Below are 19859 nucleotides of genomic sequence, written 5' to 3' on the forward strand. Positions count from 1 at the left end.
TTCTGTTGCATAGTGTAGACAGGACAAAAAGCATCCACATTCATGCTTAGTAGCATCTATAATGAATTTCAGGGCTAATAAGTCTTAGTGGCATCTATAATGAATTTCAGGGCTAATAAATCCATGGCCAATGAAAATTACCCATGTTCATATTTGTATAATACTTTCTTCATATTTTACTAGATGCTTTCCTCCAAAGGTGACCCTATGAGGTATTTGCATTTCTCAGAAAGGACAGAAGCAAGATCATTTAGTTTTTATTTTTCTTTTAAACAAAAAACTTATTGCAAAGGATAAAAAGCAATTTCTTAATTTTTTGACTCATTTTCTCCCCTTAAGTCTTGCTCTGGGTTCTCATTGCTGCTGATCAGTCTTGTGCATGACCTCATTTAAGATTTAAGTGACTTACCCAGGATACAACTAGTTAATATCTGAAGTTAGATTTGAACTCAGGAAGATGAATCTTCCTGATTACAAATCCAGTACTCTATCCATTGCACCACCTAGCTCCCCTAGCTTGGCAGAGCCTCCAAATAGGGAAAGGTTTCTTCTATGTAGACCAGCCCATGATCTGAGAGTGTCTGTCATTCATGGTCTTGCTTGGCCAAGTTCAGAGAGGGTTATCATCAAGAAAGTAAGGCACCAGCTGATTATTTTTTAAGTCATAGTCACTTTTGCTGAAAGTAGAGGAAGGACACATCATCTCCTCACTCTGCTTTCTCCTGACCTATAAAACCACAGACCTTTGGAAGTACTTGAAGCAAGAAGCTGACTCATTGATTATTAAGTGAGAATATATTTAGAAATGAAGGGTCAGAAAACTTTTTCATTTCCATTTTATGAATAAACAGAAAGATGAAGAGAGAACTGAGTTAGGGAAGGAGGGAATCAAGTGTCTACTATGTACTAAGTACTTCTACAAACATTATATTATTTAATCCTCAGAATGATTCTTTGAGGGACAGAGGTGCTATTATCATCACCATTTTACAGTTGAGAAACTAAGGCAGAAAAAGGTTTATACATCTAGCAATTATCTGAGGTCACATTTGAACTCAGGTCTTCCTGACTACAGGACCTGCATACTTTCTACTATATTACCTAGCTACATAATATCTTATTTTTTTCATATTGATCTGGCAAAAAAATCTGTGTAATATTGGCTAAATAAAAAATAGAAATTTCATATTTGTAGCCAATTTATTTCAAAATTCAAAACTACATGTTTATACCACTGTAAAAATACATATGGTCTTTTATAATTATTCAGAACACTTAAGTCTAACTTAATTAAAATGTCTAAATTTTTTACTGTCTTTGTCCTCTCAACCTCACTCATACACGGCTCTCTCCTAGCTACCTTATATTTAGCTACTTTGTACTTTTTCTTGATACATTTATTGTGCAGTTTTAAACTTCATATGCTTAAAATTGCACTAAGATTTTTTTCAACATCCTATGTACTTATGTATACACTTATCTTTCCCGTTGGAGTATAAGCAAAGTATACTGGTAAATGTTTAATAACTAACTCTTCAAGAGGAAAAATGTACATACAACAAATTTTTCAATTTAATCTTTATTATTAACATTTTCTTAAGTCTATACAACCAACAAAATAATAAAACAAGTCCTGCCTTGTAGCATTTGCTGGTTTGGAATTCTATATTTCTTTAGCTTTCATAATACTGCACTCTTCTGCTTCTCTCCCCTCTGTCTACTCTGTCTACTCGTTGTACTCACTTGTCCAGTATTCTTAGCTTCAATTGTGTAAACAACTCCCAAATCTGAGATTCTGTGACCTTTCACCTGTACTCTAGTAGAGTGTCTCCAACCACAGGCTAAATATCCCTGCTTAAAAGTTCTTCCATCACCTACAGCTCAATTTGTTTAATATTCAATTAAACAAACACTGGTTAAATAGCTCCCCATCTTCCAGATATTGTACCAGATATTGTGGATTTTTATTTGTTTTGGTTTTGGGTCCAATCTACCATTTCTGCTTTGAATGGAGTTCCAGATTTGGAGTCAAGAACATCCGTATTCAAATCCTACCTCCAAAAGTCAATTGCCGGGGTGGCTAGGTGGTGCAGTGGATAAAGCACCGGCCCTGGAGTCAAGAGTACCCAGCCTCAGACACTTAATAATTACCTAGCTGTGTGGCCTTGGGCAAGCCACTTAACCCCATTTGCCTTGTAAAAACCTAAAAAAAAAGTTAGCTGCATTACCTGGCCAAATCTCTTAATTTCTCTTGAGTCTCAATTGCCTCATCTGTAAAATGGATACATATCTGTAAAGGAAGGTAGAATGTTGATGGGAGGTTCAAATGCAATTATCGTTTGCAAAGTGCTTTGCATTACATGAAGTACTCTGTAAGGTCTTTGTTTTAAACTTAAAATTAAACTTAAAAATTGCACTAAGACTTTTGAGACTTTAATTCAGAGCATGGTATGTGATCCTGATCCTGATATGAAAAATATTTAGTTTATGGCCTACCAATATATTTTATTTCCAAGTGCTCAGGTCAGTGTGTGGCATATAGTGGGTGCTTAATAAATGCTTATTTTAGTTCAGGCAGGAGATGAAAGTGTATATTGAAAACATGGCAACTGGTCCAGTTTGGATGAGATAGAGAGAGTGAAAAAGAAGATGGAACCAGAGCCTGAGGTACCAGAATCAAGTTGGTTGATCAGGGGAGGGACATGAGCAGTCAGGAGCATCATTAAGTAGATTATTAAAACAAGGGTGTGGAAGATGAATTAAAGATGGGAGAGACAAAAGCAGTGAGGTTGATTTGGAAACTATTGCTCAAGCACAACTAAGAAGTAATTAAGGTTTGAATTTTAGTAGCTATATAAGAGAAATGAAGTGTGTGGATCTGAGAGAGAGAGGTAGAAGTAAGAGGATGTGGCATTTAATTAGATATAGAGGCCATGAGAAGGGGAAAGGATCAAGTTGATGAAATTTATAGACCCTAGGCATCATTGTCTTCCAAGCTCATCACTTTCCCCTAGAATAAAGCCCTTATTTTCTACATTTTTTTTTAGTTTTTGCAAGGCAATTGGGTTAAGTGGCTTGCCCAAGGCCACACAGCTAGGTAATTATTAAGTGTCTGAGGCTGGATTTGAACTCAGGTACTCCTGACTCCCGGGCCGGTGCTCTATCCACTGCGCCACCTACTCATCCTTCTACATTTCTTTCCTTCCAATCACAAACATTCAAATCTTTCTGGTCATTTTGAATCTTTACCTTCCCCATTCCCCTCCATTTGATCACTAAGATCTTTCTGTTTTTTTCTTAACATCTTTCTCATATTTTTCCCTTCTTTTCTATTCCCATTGCTTTAGTTTGTGTTTTATCAATCAGTTTTCTCTTTCCTTAATCAGTTTTAGTGATTACCTTCTATAAATAAAAGCCTAGAGGATCAAATATGTAGTTCTTTGAAGAGACTTCTTAAGTCCTCTAGTACATTTGCCTTATTTTATGGATAAAGAACCTGAGACCCACTTTCTAGTGGCAGCAACCTATCCAAGTTCTTGCTAGTGGCAGAGCTAGGATTTGAGTTAAGGACTTTTGACTCCAAATCCATACCCCTTCTATGTCACTTCCCTGCTTTGCATTGACCTCAGTTCCTGCCCTGGCAAATATATTGGTAGATTGTAAACAAAATATTTTTCATATCAGGATCAGGATCATATCCCATGCTCTGATCACTAGTACTGTAATTTACTTGCTTGTGTACCTGAATTTATGACTCCTTATTTGTTCTTGACCACTGATAACTGCCTTTATCTGGACCATCTGTTCTTCTGACCTACATATGACTTAGAATACCAACACACTCTAACCCTTATCACTTATCCTAGAATCCATTTGACCACTCTGCTCCCCATGTTCAGGGCCCCATTGGACTATCCTTGTCCTATTGCTTCTCTTTCTGGAGTACCAGAGGGAGAGAAATTCTCCTGCCTTCTAAAGATCCTTTGGATCTTTCTGGTACATTTGATCTGACTCATCCATCTCTAGTCTCTGAGTCTTTGCATGGTGGTCCCCCACCCAAGGAATTCTGTACCTCTTCTTCTTGTCTGGTTTCTTCAAGACTCAGCTTAAAAGTTACCTTGTATATGTAGCCTTTCCTGATTCTTCCTCCCCTTTAACTGCTAGTGTACTCCACTCCCAAACTATTTTGATTCTAATTATATATGTTATTTATATATTTATATGAGTCCATGTTGTTTTGGGGGGTTTTGCAAGGTATTGGGGTTAAGTGACTTGCCCAAGGTCACACAGTTAGGTAATTATTAAAGTCTGAGGCTGGATTTGAACTCAGGTCCTCCTGACTCCAGGGCCAGTGCTCTATCCACTGCATCACCTAGCTGCCCCAGGTGTGTTTTTGATATAATGTAAGCTCCCAGAAAAGAGAGGGTGTTTTTTTTTTCAGTTCTGTCCTGATTTCCAAGTGCTCAGTTCAGTGTGTGGCATATAGTAGGTGCTTAATAAATGCTTATTGTTTACTAATTGGATGCAGATGAGTCCTTTTAGTCTCTAGTATCCCAGCCTCATCATTTTAGAGCTGGAAGGTCCTTGGAGGTCCTAAGATTCTAGGTCTAGAGATTGAAGTCTTTGTATTTGACATCAGAAAAAACGGGCCCAGTTACCTGTCCACAATCAATCAGGCAGCTAGTGGTGGATTTGGGTTGGAGTTCAGTTCTTCTCATTCAAAAGTCATACTCCTTCCTCTTTACTGCTACTCAGAGGACCTCAAAAAACAGGGACAGAGGTTAGCAGTCCTGGATCAATGAAACAGACTAGGGCTGTCATATCCTTAGGGTTGGTATTCCAGTAACCTTTATATGTCAAGTTTGGAAGACCTTAACTTCGGAAAGTTACTTAGTTTATAATGAGTGCCTCTGACCCCAAAGGGTCTGACTCTGGACCAGTGGCCACATGGGCTTTCTGAACCTTGATCAGTAACCCAGCCGATGAGGAAAAGGTTGTGTCTGGGGTTTAGATCACTTTTTATCCTTAAGTGCCTTAGTACAGTTAAATGAATTGGAACACACACTGAGAAATGTTCTGAGATTTCTGTTTTGAATACAAAATTTAATGATGCTTGAACTCCATTTATAGGAGTGGCAAGGAATTTATTATGCCAAAAAGAAAAATGGGGATAATATACAACAAAATGTGAAGATAATACCTGTCATCGGACAGGGAGGGTGAGTAGAAAGAAATCCAGTGCTTCAATCAACAGATAATACTATTGTGCTGCTTCAAAACTAACCTTTACAGTATGTCTACTTGAGTAAGTTAAAAACTTCAGCAAAGTCATAGACTATCTAGAAAATTAATTTGACATCTCCTGAAATCTTCACAACAATGGTTTGTTTATTTTTTAAATGGTGATTTTTTTAAAGAAGTGATTGTTTTCAGGGGATTTAAGGATGATCATCTTTCTCTCAAGAATGTTTTTTTCCCATGTCTTCTATCCAAAATTATCCCCATTCCCTTTTGTCTTCCATACAAGAATGAATTAATGTTCTTTTAATTAAAAGAATTAAAATTCTTTTAGGCCCCCTTTTTCTACCTGTGCTGCTAAGTAAAGTCTCTGAAGTGATACACATACAGGCACACATAGGCAATACTATTCAAATCAAGTCAGCAGGTATTTATTAAGCTCTTACCTTAGCTACAAGGCTGAAAACAAAATGTTCAGTTTACAAATGGCATTGCCAATGAAGAAAAAAATGCTTGGGGAAATGTATTATTCTACATAGTCCAGACCTTTTTTTCCTAATAGTACTTTTGCTATAAAGCAGAAAAAGCTACACTTTCAATTTATTGTTCAATAGCAAATTGATTTCACATTTATTCCCATTTATGTAACTAGTATGAGAAAATCCAAAAGTGCTTTGTTTCTGTTCTTGTTTTTCCCAGTGCTTGGTATGTACTAGATGCATGAGAATTTTTCACTGAATGCATTGAATGAGTGAGGTGATAGTTCTCATTGGTTGTCCCTGGTAAACTGTGTGAATTTCATCATTCTCCAGCATAATACATGATGTTATTCAGACCTTAGTTCTGAAAATCTTCTGAGTGTTTCTTAGGAATACCAGAGTTGCAATACCTGCTGGGTTTTTTTTTTAAAAAATACTATTAATTTATTTAGAATCAGATCTTTTTGAAGTTTTAGGTTATTAGTAAAATATCATGACAATTTTCATTCTTTCCAGATTTTATCTTGGAGTTGAAACCACATTTCAACTTTGCCCCATTATCATTGATAAGGATCTTCACAAGCAAGAATTTCTATAGGAAAACAATGATTTCATTGACCTTGTTAAGAGGGCAAGAAAACACCTGTTAGTTGGGCAGGCTATGTGATTCTCACGATAATAGTAGAGAACTAGCTATATCTAGGGATAAGTTTCTTTCTCCAGCTGAGGAAGTGACATATTCGCCTGTTAACTGGAAATCATCACTAGAACTTGAGACCTAAAGAAAGATGCAAGGAGGTAGTGGACAGAACAGCAGAGGAATGAAAAGAAAAACTTTTTAGATGAGCTTCTCCAAAAGAAAAATAAATATTATGTTTAAATAACTACCATCATTACCAGAATCACAAACAAACATATCTAAGTCAAAAATTGAGATGGAAGAGAAGGTAGACTTGACCACTCCATAAACTATGTCAGTCAAATTCATCTGTGTAGCTATTAGAATTAGAAACTAAAGCTATTATAAATACATAATTTCATGTATTTTTTATTTTATGTTTTACCTCTCTATCCAGTAAAGAAAAAAAATTAATCCATGGGCATGGTTATGCACACCTGTATTCTCTGATACTGGGAGAGGCTAGGGTTGTATTGATTGAGTTCAGAAGTTCTGAGTTGTATTAGGACACTAAAGAACTTAGTCTCCACACTAAATCTGGCACTACTCCAATGAACCCCTTAGAGCAAAGGACCATGAAAAAGCCCAAGAACTATAGGAAACTATAGTTATCCTCTTCCACATTATGACTTTCTCCATCCTGGTTTCAACATATCACAGGAAAGTATAAGAAAATAAAAGAGAATTTTGGCAGAGTTTTCCAGACCCTGCAGATGACACACAGAAAACATGCTTTTACTTAACATTGACTTACATATAGCCCATGAACAAATACTAACCCAAATTTTTCAATGAGATATAGTAAACACCCTACAAAAGAAAATGGAAAAATTCAGACTTTTTCTCAGGGACAAAGAAAGAACCAAAAAAATTATGTAATTATTATTTAGAATTATTAGTAAAGTGATTAAGATAGTTCCTTTATTGCTACTTGGCTCTAACTGACCTTCTCCCATAACACAATTTCTAAAAACTCTTCTAAAGGAAAATTTTATATCAAACTGTATATAGTTATTAATAATCACTTCAAATTTCTTGGAATCAACAAAAGGCAGAAATGTAAGTGTGGATAACACTGTCTTTATGTTAGTCTGGATTACAGAATATAAACTACTCTGATATGATGAGACCTTATTAGGAATTTTCTTCAAATGTTGTAGAATAAAAAAAAAATTATCTCCTGAGTCTGAGCTAGGATCGCACACCTGCAGTGAACGTTGAAGTTTCTATAAGATGCCTTCTCTGTCTTCCTCTACTTCAGATTCCTCTAGGCCTTGAAACATGTGAAGGATGTATACTAAACTAAAAAAAAATTTAAAAACCATGAGAATGAACAGAGAAGTTTCTTTCAGTTTTAGAAAGCATCAATTTTAAGAAGTCTGAATGTATTAACAATGTAGCCTTAGAGGAAGTAAAAACTGCTGATGACAGTAGCTCAAAAAATGATACCAATCAGGTAGGGTTCTGTGGGATGAAAGTTGTGCTTCAATTCCTCCCCCCCATCTTATCTGAAAATGATTGAATTCTGTATGTCTATGATTCTGAAAATTGCAAAGTCCCTAAGATAAGAATTTCCTTTGTTTTCCCAAAATATCAGTGGTCGCTGTGCTATCAGGTTTTTACTACTTTTCATAAACCATTAAAAACAAAGATACTGGATTCCTTAAAGTTCATCAGATTGTAGATCCACTAATAATTAAAATCAAACCCAAGTTGAAATAATATATTTGTCATCCTTGTACAAACAAGTTATAATTTTTAAATACAAAATATTTATTTAGGAGCAAACTATCTTATATGCAACCCAATTTTAGTGGGTTCAGAATTTCCAGAAATTGGATATCTTTTAAATTTGTGAAAAACCACTTCTTTCCCATTCTGGGTCTAAATGGGAAATTTTTTTTAAAATGTCCTCAGTTATGGGGATGAGAAAAGCAAGTTTCTCATTTTTTTAAGGAAACTTTAGAAAGAACTTTGAAAGCCTCTTCATAAATTCCTTTCCTGGAGTTCATAAAATATTCAAGAGAACTGGACAGCTTCAGAGCTCAGCTGAAATGGTTTGTTGTATTGTGAAAGCAAATCTGGATAAATTAAGGAGAATTTGACGTTTTCAAGGCAGATTCTAATCTAAGTGTTTATTGAAGAATAGCCTCATTGTCCTGGGCATCACTAAGCTGGTTAAGTTTTTCAAGAGGTGGCCATAATTGCATTGAATGTGAAACAAGTATCTTATGGGAGAAATTTCTATTTGCCATTTCCAGTCAAAGCACTGCCTCCCTACCCTTAGCCTCAGAATTCTATTGATAGACAAGTTTTGCTTCATTGTGTGACCCAGTGACGTACTTACTGAGCATAAGATTCATTCCTTTGTAGGGAAGAATTTGTTTTCTTTAAAGAGTTACTCATCTTTCTACAGAGACACAAATGGATGCTCCTAGACCCCCTGCTCCTTTATCAATGGCCTTGGATAGAAATCAGAAAAGTAAATATCATGCCCTGAGCATTTTGTATACTGGCTAATACCTTTGATTGTTTTTTGTTGGCTCAAAAAAGAAAACTAGACTGGTTTAATCAGCATGGAGAATCAGAAAGAAAATAATGTTGTTGTTGTTTCTTTTGCTTGCAGAAAGATTAGACACTATGTGTCCATTAGTAGACTGTGCAATGACATCAATAAGGTCAGTAAAAAGAGGACTATTACCAAATAGCAATTCCAGCAAAAATAATATGAATGAATAATTAAGGAACATGAACTAATGTCTCTGAGTATTCATTTATAGGTAGAAAAAACGTGTGAACGTGTTCAGGCTGAATCTCAAACAGGTAGGATGACATGTTTTCCTTCTTCTAATATTTCTACCAAAGTTTCTATGTCTCATCAGCATGGATAGTGATGTGATTATAACAAAACGACCTCCTCTCTCTCAGAGTAATTTTCCTCATCATTAGTGTAAGGATCAAACTAGAAAATGTACGTAAAACTGTTGGCCAATCCTACAATGGTATATAAATATGAACTATCATTCTCAATAATCACACTTTCCAACAATATAGATCACAACCCACCGGCATACTGAGGATCCCTACCTCTAGGTCTCTGGGGATTATTCAGATGCCAGTAGAGCATGTGAGTTATGCCTCAGTTATCCCCATGCAATGAGCCCCTTTTTCTGATCATCTATTTCTCTGGTAATATCATTATTACTACTCCTCTTGTGTGATTTCTAAATTTGATAAATTTATGCAGAAAAAAAAACTTTAAAATACCCCTTGACATTGAAAGGATTTTATAATATCCTGGAAGAGAAATAACTTTTAATTAACAAGGTGATATTTCTATACCTGCCTGATCTGTTTATTTTGAGACTTGACAGAATACCAATTGCACATGGGTTTGCTGACTTTTGTATTATTTATAGATAAAAGGTTTTCTCCTATATTCAATTCTAGTTTAGTAAATGCTTGGTAAGTATCCATGTGTCAGGTCCTATGCCAGGTATATAAGATTCAAAGGCAAAAACAAAAACAGTCCCTGCTTTCAAAGAGCTTATATTCTTTTGGATAGAAACCATAGGTACACGAATAAGTAAGTAACCTATAAAGCAATTGGAGCCTAGGAGTGGAACTAACAACTTAGAGAATCAAGAAATGACTCTCATTAAAAGTGTCAATTGAATTGAGACAGGAATCCACAATAATGTCATTTAACACATTTTAACCAGATTTTCCACTGTGCCCTAATGTCATTCAACCTTTGACTTGTGGCAAATCCTGTAACTTCCTTCCTTCCCATGATATTATTTCATGATATTAAGATGTTAGAAGTGTTTCATGAAGTATGGATGCCAGAAGCACACTCATTTTTAAAGCATGATTTTTTAAAGCACTTCATTTTTACTTTTTTCACATTACTATAATAGTCAAATTGTAAAAATAAACAAAAAAAGAAACCTCAAGAAAAATAAAGTGAGAGAAAATAAAAGTTGCTTCAGTCTGTATTCAGATACCATCAGCTCAGTCTTTGGGATGGATTGTATTCTTTATCATAAGTCCATCAGAGAAATTGTAAAGCATGACTCTTGCTGGGTTTCTTGAACTCTAGATTGACGTCATGCACACCTGGTACTTAGAAAAGATGCCCTTTCTTAACAGATTCATGATTTAGAGATTCTTAGCCTCTGCGCTAATTACACTAGCTTTCTAAGGATTGTTCACACCCTGTCCATCCTCACCTTTTATATTTTTTCTCTTATTGTTTCCTTGCCTTGAATTTAATCTTCCTATCTTTTGGACAAATGATCTTACCTGTTTTCATCTATAAAATAAGGAGATGAAGTTAGACTACTACCTGGACTATTGGTCCCTGGACTCTCTCTCTCTCTCTCTCTCTCTCTCTCTCTCTATATATATATATATATATATATATATATATATATATATATATATATATATATATATATATATATATATAGACTGTGTGTGTGTGTGTGTGTGTGTGTATATATATATATATATATATATATATATATATATATATATATATTCCGTGTAGCTGCCAAATTGCTATTCCTTAAGGACAGAGTCTGACTCTGTCAGTCTGCTATTCAATGAATTCCTCTGATCTCTAATTACCTTTATTTCTTTATTTTTTATTTTTTAGGCTTTTGCCAGGCAAATGGGGTTAAGTAGCTTGCCCAAGGCCACACAGCTAGGTAATTATTAAGTGTCTGAGACCAGATTTGAACTCAGGTACTCCTGACTCCAGGGCCAGTGCTCTATCCACTGCCCCACCTAGCCACCCCTCTAATTGCCTTTAGGATAAAGTGTGAACCCTGTTTGGTGTTACATCCCATCACAATCTAGCTCCCTACATTACCAGAATTATTGTACAATACTTCACTTAACATAGTCAATGAGCCAGCCAATTTGACTTTTTTGCCTTCATTCTTTTGAATAGAACACCTCCTGTGCCAGTAATGTATTGCCTTCTCACCTCCATCTCTTGGAATTCATAGTTTCCTTGGGAGTCTTCATTTAAGAAAGAGCCCAGACCAGCCATGCTCACTTCTCTCCTAGCTCCACTCCATACCCTGACATGAACACCTTCCCACAATCTCCCCCAGTCTCTCTTATCAACTCCCTTTTTTACATAGTCTTCCTTTTAGATCATATTTAGATTCCTAGAGACTAGCACTGGAACAGAATGATTATTTAATAAATGTTCCAACACCTGTCTTATTTGTCTATCATCTATCAATCTATCAGTTTTCCATCATCTATTTATCTATAATCTATCTTATGCCTACTATCTCTCTTATCTATCATCAGTGTTTACCTTCTAACATCTTTCTGTCTGTTATGATCAATCTGTGCTATAATCAGCCTATCAATTATATATCTAATCAATTTGTCTATCATTTGTCTATCATCTATTTATCAATCTTCTGTCACTCATCTATCTGTATTATCTATCATCCATTTATCTATCATTCATCTGATTATCATTCATCTATTCATGTATCTAGTCATTCCAAGCTGTTTCTCTATGTAAAAGTCAGCTCTGACACCACCTCCTACATGAGGCTTTTTCTGTTCATCTCCCCCAGGGACTTTCCCAAATTACTTATTATTTATTTCATATTTACTTTGTATATATTTAATACATATTTATATGTGTCCATATTGTTTCCCTAAAAGAATACAAGTTTCTTGAGTATAGGAACTGTTCCATTTTAAGCTTGGTATTCCTAAAACCATAGTAGGTACTTTTTAAGTATTAGTTGATTGATTGATTTCCAAGTCCTTTCCAGCTGAACAAGTCTGATGATCTGAATCAATTTTCCCAAGAATGAAAGTTAAGCTCATTGGCCTGTAGTTTATAGACTCTGCTGTCTTCCCTTGTTTGGACATTGAAACACATTTGCCATTCTTCAATCTGTGGTAGCTCTCCTCTTTCCCATGATATTTCATATATCACTGAGAGTAGTTCAGCAATCATACCTATTGGTTCTTTCAGGACCCAAGGATATAGTCAATCTGGGCCAGGTGATTTACATTTTTCAAGAGCACCCAAATGCTCTCTTATGATCTGACCTAAACTCTCAGTAAGTCATTTTTCTTCCATCATTTCCAATATTATCATCATTCTCCTTTGTAGAAGGGGCAGAAACAAAGGAATAAAATTAAGAAGTTTGCTTTCTTCTGTTATCAGTTATCATGGTCCCATACACACCAAGCAAAAATTTTATTCCTCCTTTGATACTTCTAAAAAATATCTATAAACTTTAAAATAGACTATAAACTATAAAACAATAAGTATATGTTTTATAAATCTATAAAACAGACAAATAAAAAATCTTTCTTGTCTTCAGCTTTGCTTACTAGTCTCAGTTCATTCTGAGCTTTGTAACTCCTGACACTGTTTTTATAGGACATTTATATACTCATGTTCATTCATTCTCTATTATTTGGACTTGCTTCCAACTTCTATATATTTCCTGTTAAAATCTCAGTGAGTGGTGAGTTCCCAGTGCATCCACATCATTTTCTTTAGATAAATCCAATTTCTCTTCAATTAAATTATTTCATTTGGGTCTTCAGAATTTCACATGGGAAAAGTTAAATTGCATTCATTGTTTCAAGGATCCATGATTACAGGTGGAATGAGTACTACCTCTAAAAAGATTACAGCAACTTTATACTTGTTATATCATCTTTATAAGATAATGCAGTCAAAATAATTCATCATCTAATGACTAGAAGTCATTAATAATAAGATTGTCCACACAACTAGACTGGTCATTGGACAATAGACATAAATAAAGTTCATCAGTAACTTACACTTGAAGCTTCTCCTGACTGCTAGAATTTACCAGAGATTATATTCCACTATCATAGTCTTTGTGAACCCAAAGTCTCCTTCACACCTCAATGAGTTGTCAGAGTAAAACTTTGAGGAGGTAAACATGCTGAGATCAGTCAGGAAACCCTAAGTTCAGCTCCTTCTTCTAACACATACCAGCTGAGTTATTCTAAAACCCTTCAATCCTAGTCAGATCTTTAAATTTATAGGTTGAAGACTAGTTACAGATCTAGAGACAGCTAGGTGGGATAGTGAATAGATGCTGAACTGGGAATCAGCAAGCTCTAAGTTAAAAAATGTTCCCTGGAAATTTACTAGCTATGGGATCCTGGGCAAGTAGTTGAATTTCTCCTAGCCTCAGTCTACTCAGCTATAAAATGGGAATAATCTATTTTACAAGGTTGTTGCAACAAATAAATGAGATAGTATATATGGCAAACCTTAAAACACAACATATATATCTGTATCTATCTATCTATCTATTGATCGATCGATCTATCTACACACACACACACACACACACACACACACACAAGAGTTATTGTTGTTATTGTTGTTAATTTGCATTGATTAAGGGGCCTAAGAATTCTATACACTAATGAAATCTCAGCTCTGGTTCCAAACAAAAACTAATATTATGTTATTTAAATATTTTAAAATAACAGTGCAAAAGATCAGTAAGTGACTTAATTAACAAGTGAATGGGCCAGGTAGTAATTAGCATGGGTGCTAAAAGAAGGGTTAGAGCATAGGGTTGAAGTGGTCAGGAAGACTTTACAGAATAGGCATATCTTAAACTATAGATGGAAATTTAGGAATGATTGGGAGGAAGTGAAAGCTCTTCAGATGGGTTGGAATGAAAAATAGAAATGAGGGAAAATACAAGGGTTTTTTGGGAGGGGAGCAGGTTGAAGCTTGAAAGTGAATAAGGCAATCAAACTACAGCAGAAGGTCTGTGTAGGAGAGTGGTAGAAGAAAAAGCCAAAAGTTAGACTGAGACCAGATTATAAGAGGGATTTGCATATCAAGTTAAGGGCTTTGAACTTCATCCTGTAGGTATTAGGAAATTATGGGGAATTTTTTGGTTTTGTTTTTGTTGTTAAAACCAAGGGAATGAATTGATCCATTTGGGAAATTATTTGGGAAATTTATTCAGGCAATTGTGTACAAAAAGGGTAGAGAGATTGGAGGTAGGGAAACCAGTAAGGAGGCTATCAAAGTAATGTGACAGTGAGACCTATTGGGCTTGAACTGGGGTGGTGACAAGTTGGAACAGAAAGATGAAGACAGAAGAGATATTGGAAAAGAATGAAAAGACATGGGAACTGTTTGACTTTGAGGAAAGATTAAAGACCACTCAAAGGTTTTGATCCTGAAAGAGACCAAAAAGTGATGGTGTGATGGTCAGAGATTAGGAAAAGGCTGGAGGTGGAACTCATTTTCAGAAAAAACCAACAGATTTATTAGCTGGTCATATTTGGAATATGCCCAAGGACAGTGCTATGGATGTCCCTTATTGAAAGAACTCTCTTTTAATCCAGTGCTATGGATGTCCCTTATTGAAAGAACTCTCTTTTAATCCCAAAATTCTTTAAACATGTATATTCTGTAAAAAAAAATGGAGAAAGTTTAGAGGAAAAAATCAAAAATTTTTTCTACTGTTTCACTTCAGATTTCATTTAAAGGTTAAAGGAGAAAATCTTTTTCAATGTGAATTTCTCCCCTCCTCCCTCTAGCAATGTCCACTTTAGAATATTTCTTTACAGACTTCTAGGAACTCTCTGCAAGTGTATGATCCAGAAACTCTATACAAGGAACCTTTCTGTGTGGATTTTTTTTTAACTAGGTGTGGAATGTTCAGCTAAGGGAGACTTCTAATTGGCTAACATTCCTCACCACTTTATAATGGAAATTTTGACATGGCTGTCTTCCTTGCAGTTCAACTGGGTCCTGTTCTTAGAAGTGAACATTATTGGCCTTCATGAAACTGTAGCATTACTGAAGCTGTTGTACTCTTATCCCACATTGAATTATAATATATTTTCTGAAATTTTTAGATTGGTGTGGTTTGCTATTTATTATTCTAAGAGATTTTAAAAAAACGACAACAACATTGTTTCCACAGATAATCAGTGTTGCAGACACAAAGATAGGAGGAAAGGTTCATTAGATGTCAGATCAACCACCTCCCGAGGAAGTGATGGTATGTGACAAATAGGGCGACAGGAATGACTGTCATTTCAATATTACAAAATTTTGACCTGCCCACTTTCATTTGTGCATATTTTAAAAGTTGTAGTTGTTTTCTTTTATTCTAGATTGCACTTTCAAAAATGATCTCTTTCACAGGTTTTATAGAAGTTTTAAGAATTTTTCCATTTCCAAACTTCTCTGTATATCTCTTAGAGTAAAATTCATGGCATTCTTATATTTTCTTCACCTCCTTAATTCCCCATTATATGTACTGACTCATATCATATTTTGCACAGTTTAAAACACATTATTATTAAAGTATTATCAAAGAATTCTAGATTTAAATTTACCTGATTTACTTATATCATTAGCAGTGTACATCAATGAGGTCTTAGAGAGATCTGGGTTCACATCCTGACTTTGAGAAATCCCTTATCTTTTCAGTGTCCTAGCAACTCCAGTACTGTGAGTTGCAGAGATGTTACTGATCTTTATTGGTTGAGTTTTCTATGGGGAGTTCCCAATGCCTATGAAATCACACATCTTGTTTCTCATCTTAAGCCCCCCCCCAAAACAATTATGTAAGTACATTTTTTTTGGCAATACTTGTTGATCTCAGTTTGCCTCAGTTGCTATGTTTATTAAGAAGGATATATTATTAGCAAGATACCATTTAAAGTTGTTGACTGAGGGCAGCTAGGTGGCACAGTGGATAAAGTACAGGCCCTGGAGTCAGGAGGACCTGAGTTGAAATCAGGCCTCAGACACTTAATAATTACCTAGCTGTGTGGCCTTGGGCAAGCCACTTAACCCCATTGCCTTGCAAAAACTAAAAAAATAAAATAAAATAAAATAAAGTTGTGACTGGACAGGAAACTATTTAGTGGAATAACCTTACTCCCAGTACAACCCCAAAACTACAACATGGAAATGTTAATTAGATGACTTGGAATGGCCTGTTGGTTTTTTATCTTTTTTGCTATACATGTGATCAAAATCATCCAAGATGATATGGAAGCAAAAACATAACATGTGGTTGTCTTAAAAAGTTCTCTCTCCTTTGGCAGCTAAAGGGAAAAGGCCATTAGCTGAAGAACCAACATTATACTAAGTACTACTTCAAAAAATAAAATGTGTCCACCAGCCTTCATTGGGCAGCAGGATTGTAGAGATCTAGGGTAGCCAGTTAAAGAGGGGAGAGGACCAGAAGCAGACTCAGACTACCTACTTTCTGATCCCCTATTTACTATTTTCCAATTGTGTGACTTGGGGAAAACTGCTTCCTCACTCTTGGCCTGAATTTCCTTTACTGTCAAATGAGAGGGTTTGGGTTTTTTTAAACAGAGTCCTTTCCAGACCAAGAAATCTGTTTCAATAAGATCATTGGTGACTTCATTTAACAATGTACCAATTGTATGTGGAACATGATTAGGGATTTTCCCCCTTATTCCTATCCCAAATAAGGAAGTGTATCTGAATAGTAAAAATAACCCCCCAAAAGCATCACATCTCAAATCCTGAAAGTTTCTGCTACCTTATATTAATGTTTAATCTAAGCATGTAAAATGATAGAATATCATGTTTTGATGAATTGGGCCAGAAAATCATGTACTGCCCAGTTAAGTATAGATTGTATTGCTTATTCTTGTCAAAAAGAAAGCATAAAAGGCCTCGGTAGCATTGAATCTTGGGGTTTTATGTTTTGCTCTAGAATTAGGAAATGATTCTAAATTCTAAAGTTATGGTGGGTGGCTAGGTTGATCTAGATTAGCAAGGAAACAGGATCTAAAAATCCAAAGATGTAGATCTAAATTTGGGTTCTACTAACTTACTGTCTTTCTGACTTCATCTAACTTCAGTTTCTTCATGTAAGATATGAGGGACTTATGGACTAAATGATAAAGCAATTCAACATTTATTGTTTCCTATTCACAAGATGCCTTGCCAAGGGCTGATGATACAAATAGAAAGTGAAACATAGACTTAACTGCAAATTCTATTGAGTAAAAGACATGTATGCAATTAAGCAAAAGAGAATTTGAGGTAAGAGAGAACATTAGGAAAGGACAGACCTTATGTATGAGCTAGCACCTAGGAAGAGCTCTGAAGGTAGCTATGAAATCTAAGGCAGGTTTGAAGAGGTAACACGTTTCAGTCTGGGAGGACAAAGCATATCAAGGAATTGAGATAAAAGATGAAATGACAAGTTTGGGGAACAGTAAATGTGCCACTTTGTCTGGATTATAAAGTGTTCAAAGGAAAAAAAGGCTATAAGGGTATCTGGAACAAGCTTGTCAGTGGCTTTAAATGTCAAAGTGACACCTTTGTGTTTTATCTTAGAGACAATAGGGAATTGTGAAATACTCTAGAATTGGGAGATGACATAGCCAAATGTTTTAGAAAAACAATTCCAGGACATGAGTGGAGGGTGAATTAGAGAAGAAAAAGTAATCTGGAATCTTCTGCAATAATTTCAGGCAGAATGAGATAAGGGTCTAAGTTACAAGGTTATGATCATATAAGTGAAAAAGAGGATAGAGACAATAGATGGAGATGGAGAAGTGACAGGATTTGGCAATTGTTTGTATATATATATATATATGTGTGTGTGTATGTATATATATATATATATATATATATAGTGAGAGAAAAATAAACAGATAGCTTCAAGGTTGTGAACTTGGATGATAGAAAAAATAGCAGTGCATTAATTTCTTACTATAAGGGAAATTTGGAGGATGAATTAGCAAGGGGTATGGATAGGATATGACAATATGCCTATTTTGGACATGTTAAAATTGAAATACCTATAGGATATCCAACTTTCCAGTAGGTAATTGGTGATACAGGGCTGGAGTACAAGAAAATTCTTTGCCTTTCCTTTCAGCTATAACCTTAACAGTTTCAGTACATGAGAAGGTGTGAATCTTGCTAAGAGAACAGAAGAAGCAGAGTTAGTCATACAAAAGTGATCTATCAAGACTGTTAGAGTAGAGCAAGGAGGGGCAGCTAGGTGGCACAGTGGATAGAGCACCAGCCCTGGAGTCAGGAGTACCTGAGTTCAAATCCAGCCTCAGATACTTAATAATTACCTAGCTATGTGGCCTTGGGCAAGCCACTTAACCCCATTGCCTTACAAAAACTTAAAAAAAGAGTAGAGCAAGGAGATTTAATAGACTGAGCAGTATATGAATATGATTTTGACATTGAGGTTGCAGGGAAATGGATGATGTTTTAGAGATGGGTACTATTACTTAGGGCAATGAAAATTTTTCCTTAAACCATTCCTCTATTAATACTTTGGAGTCAGGGCTAAATTGCCGAGACAAGTCTTCAGTGTGACTTTCTATGCCAGAAGAGATTTAGGCACTATACTCTGGAAACTAAGGAATCTGGTTCCCTAGGGGAAGTGGCATGGTGCAGTCAAAAGAATATTTATTAGGTAACCTTGGGCAAATCACTTTTGTTGGCCTCAGTTTCTCTATATATAAAAGGAAAGGACAGATCATTTCCAATATCTATTAGTTAATGTCTAGGTTTCTTTCCAACTTTACAATTCTAAGGCGGCTTGATTTGAGGCACAGACTTTGTGGCACAATGTTTATACTATCAATAATCTTCATTTCATTTTAATCACAGGAAGTTCACAGAGACGACACTCCTCCATGGCAAGGATACATTCAATGACTATTGAAGCACCCATCACCAAGGTAGATGCTTTCCTTCCTATCTCCATTGAACTGAACCACATGACCCAGAATTTTTATTGTTGTTGATGTTGGTTTTTAAGAATTCTAAATTAGTTCACCATGAAAGGAACTGTATCCCATAGGGTGAGGGGTCTTATGTAAATCAACAATGGATAATATAACTAACTTGATCCAATAGAATTGACTTCACTTAGGTTTCCCATAGTTCACTAGAAAAATTGAGCAGAATCTAATAAAATAAAATTGATTGGACATAAATGTGAATCTTAAACTTGGATTAATGTCATATATACAATATGACTAGAAGATAGTTTAAATGGAAAAGAACTGGAATTTTCATGGATTCCCAACTCAACATAAAATGGATTATAAAGCAGCAGAAATAGTTGATGAGATCTCGGGTTACATTGAGATAATATGTCTTCCAGGAATCAGAAAATAATAGTTCTGTCATCCTCTACCCTGATCAGTCCCCACACTGAAATATTGAGCACCATCTTTTATTTGGTAAGCTAGAGGGCAATCAGAATAGTAAAAGTTTCTAAATCTATGCTATAGAAAAACCTAGGGAAACTTAGCTTGGAAAATAGAAAATTTGGGGTGGGGGTAGAGAACATGATAATCATCTTCAAGTAATTAAAAGGCCATCAAGTGAATGGAATTAGACTAGTTCTTTTAATTCCCCAAAAAATAGAACC

General features: G+C 35.4%; 1 protein-coding gene across 6 annotated transcripts in view; it reads left to right on the forward strand.

The window, feature by feature from the left end:
- The window catches only part of PDE8A (phosphodiesterase 8A), a 263475-nt gene that overhangs the window by 191277 nt on the left and 52339 nt on the right, over positions 1-19859 (forward strand). For 5 of the 6 annotated variants that reach the window (XM_074233948.1, XM_074233949.1, XM_074233947.1 and 2 more), the window contains 5 exons: positions 5131-5219; positions 9023-9074; positions 9177-9219; positions 15384-15461; positions 19091-19161. In XM_074233948.1, coding sequence (XP_074090049.1) covers positions 5131-5219; positions 9023-9074; positions 9177-9219; positions 15384-15461; positions 19091-19161 — 333 coding nt within the window. The remainder of the gene's footprint in view (positions 1-5130; positions 5220-9022; positions 9075-9176; positions 9220-15383; positions 15462-19090; positions 19162-19859) is intronic. The other variant, XM_074233950.1, reaches the window with a different exon arrangement.

Source organism: Macrotis lagotis, chromosome 4, assembly GCF_037893015.1.
Source record: "Macrotis lagotis isolate mMagLag1 chromosome 4, bilby.v1.9.chrom.fasta, whole genome shotgun sequence".
Lineage (NCBI taxonomy): Eukaryota > Metazoa > Chordata > Mammalia > Peramelemorphia > Peramelidae > Macrotis > Macrotis lagotis.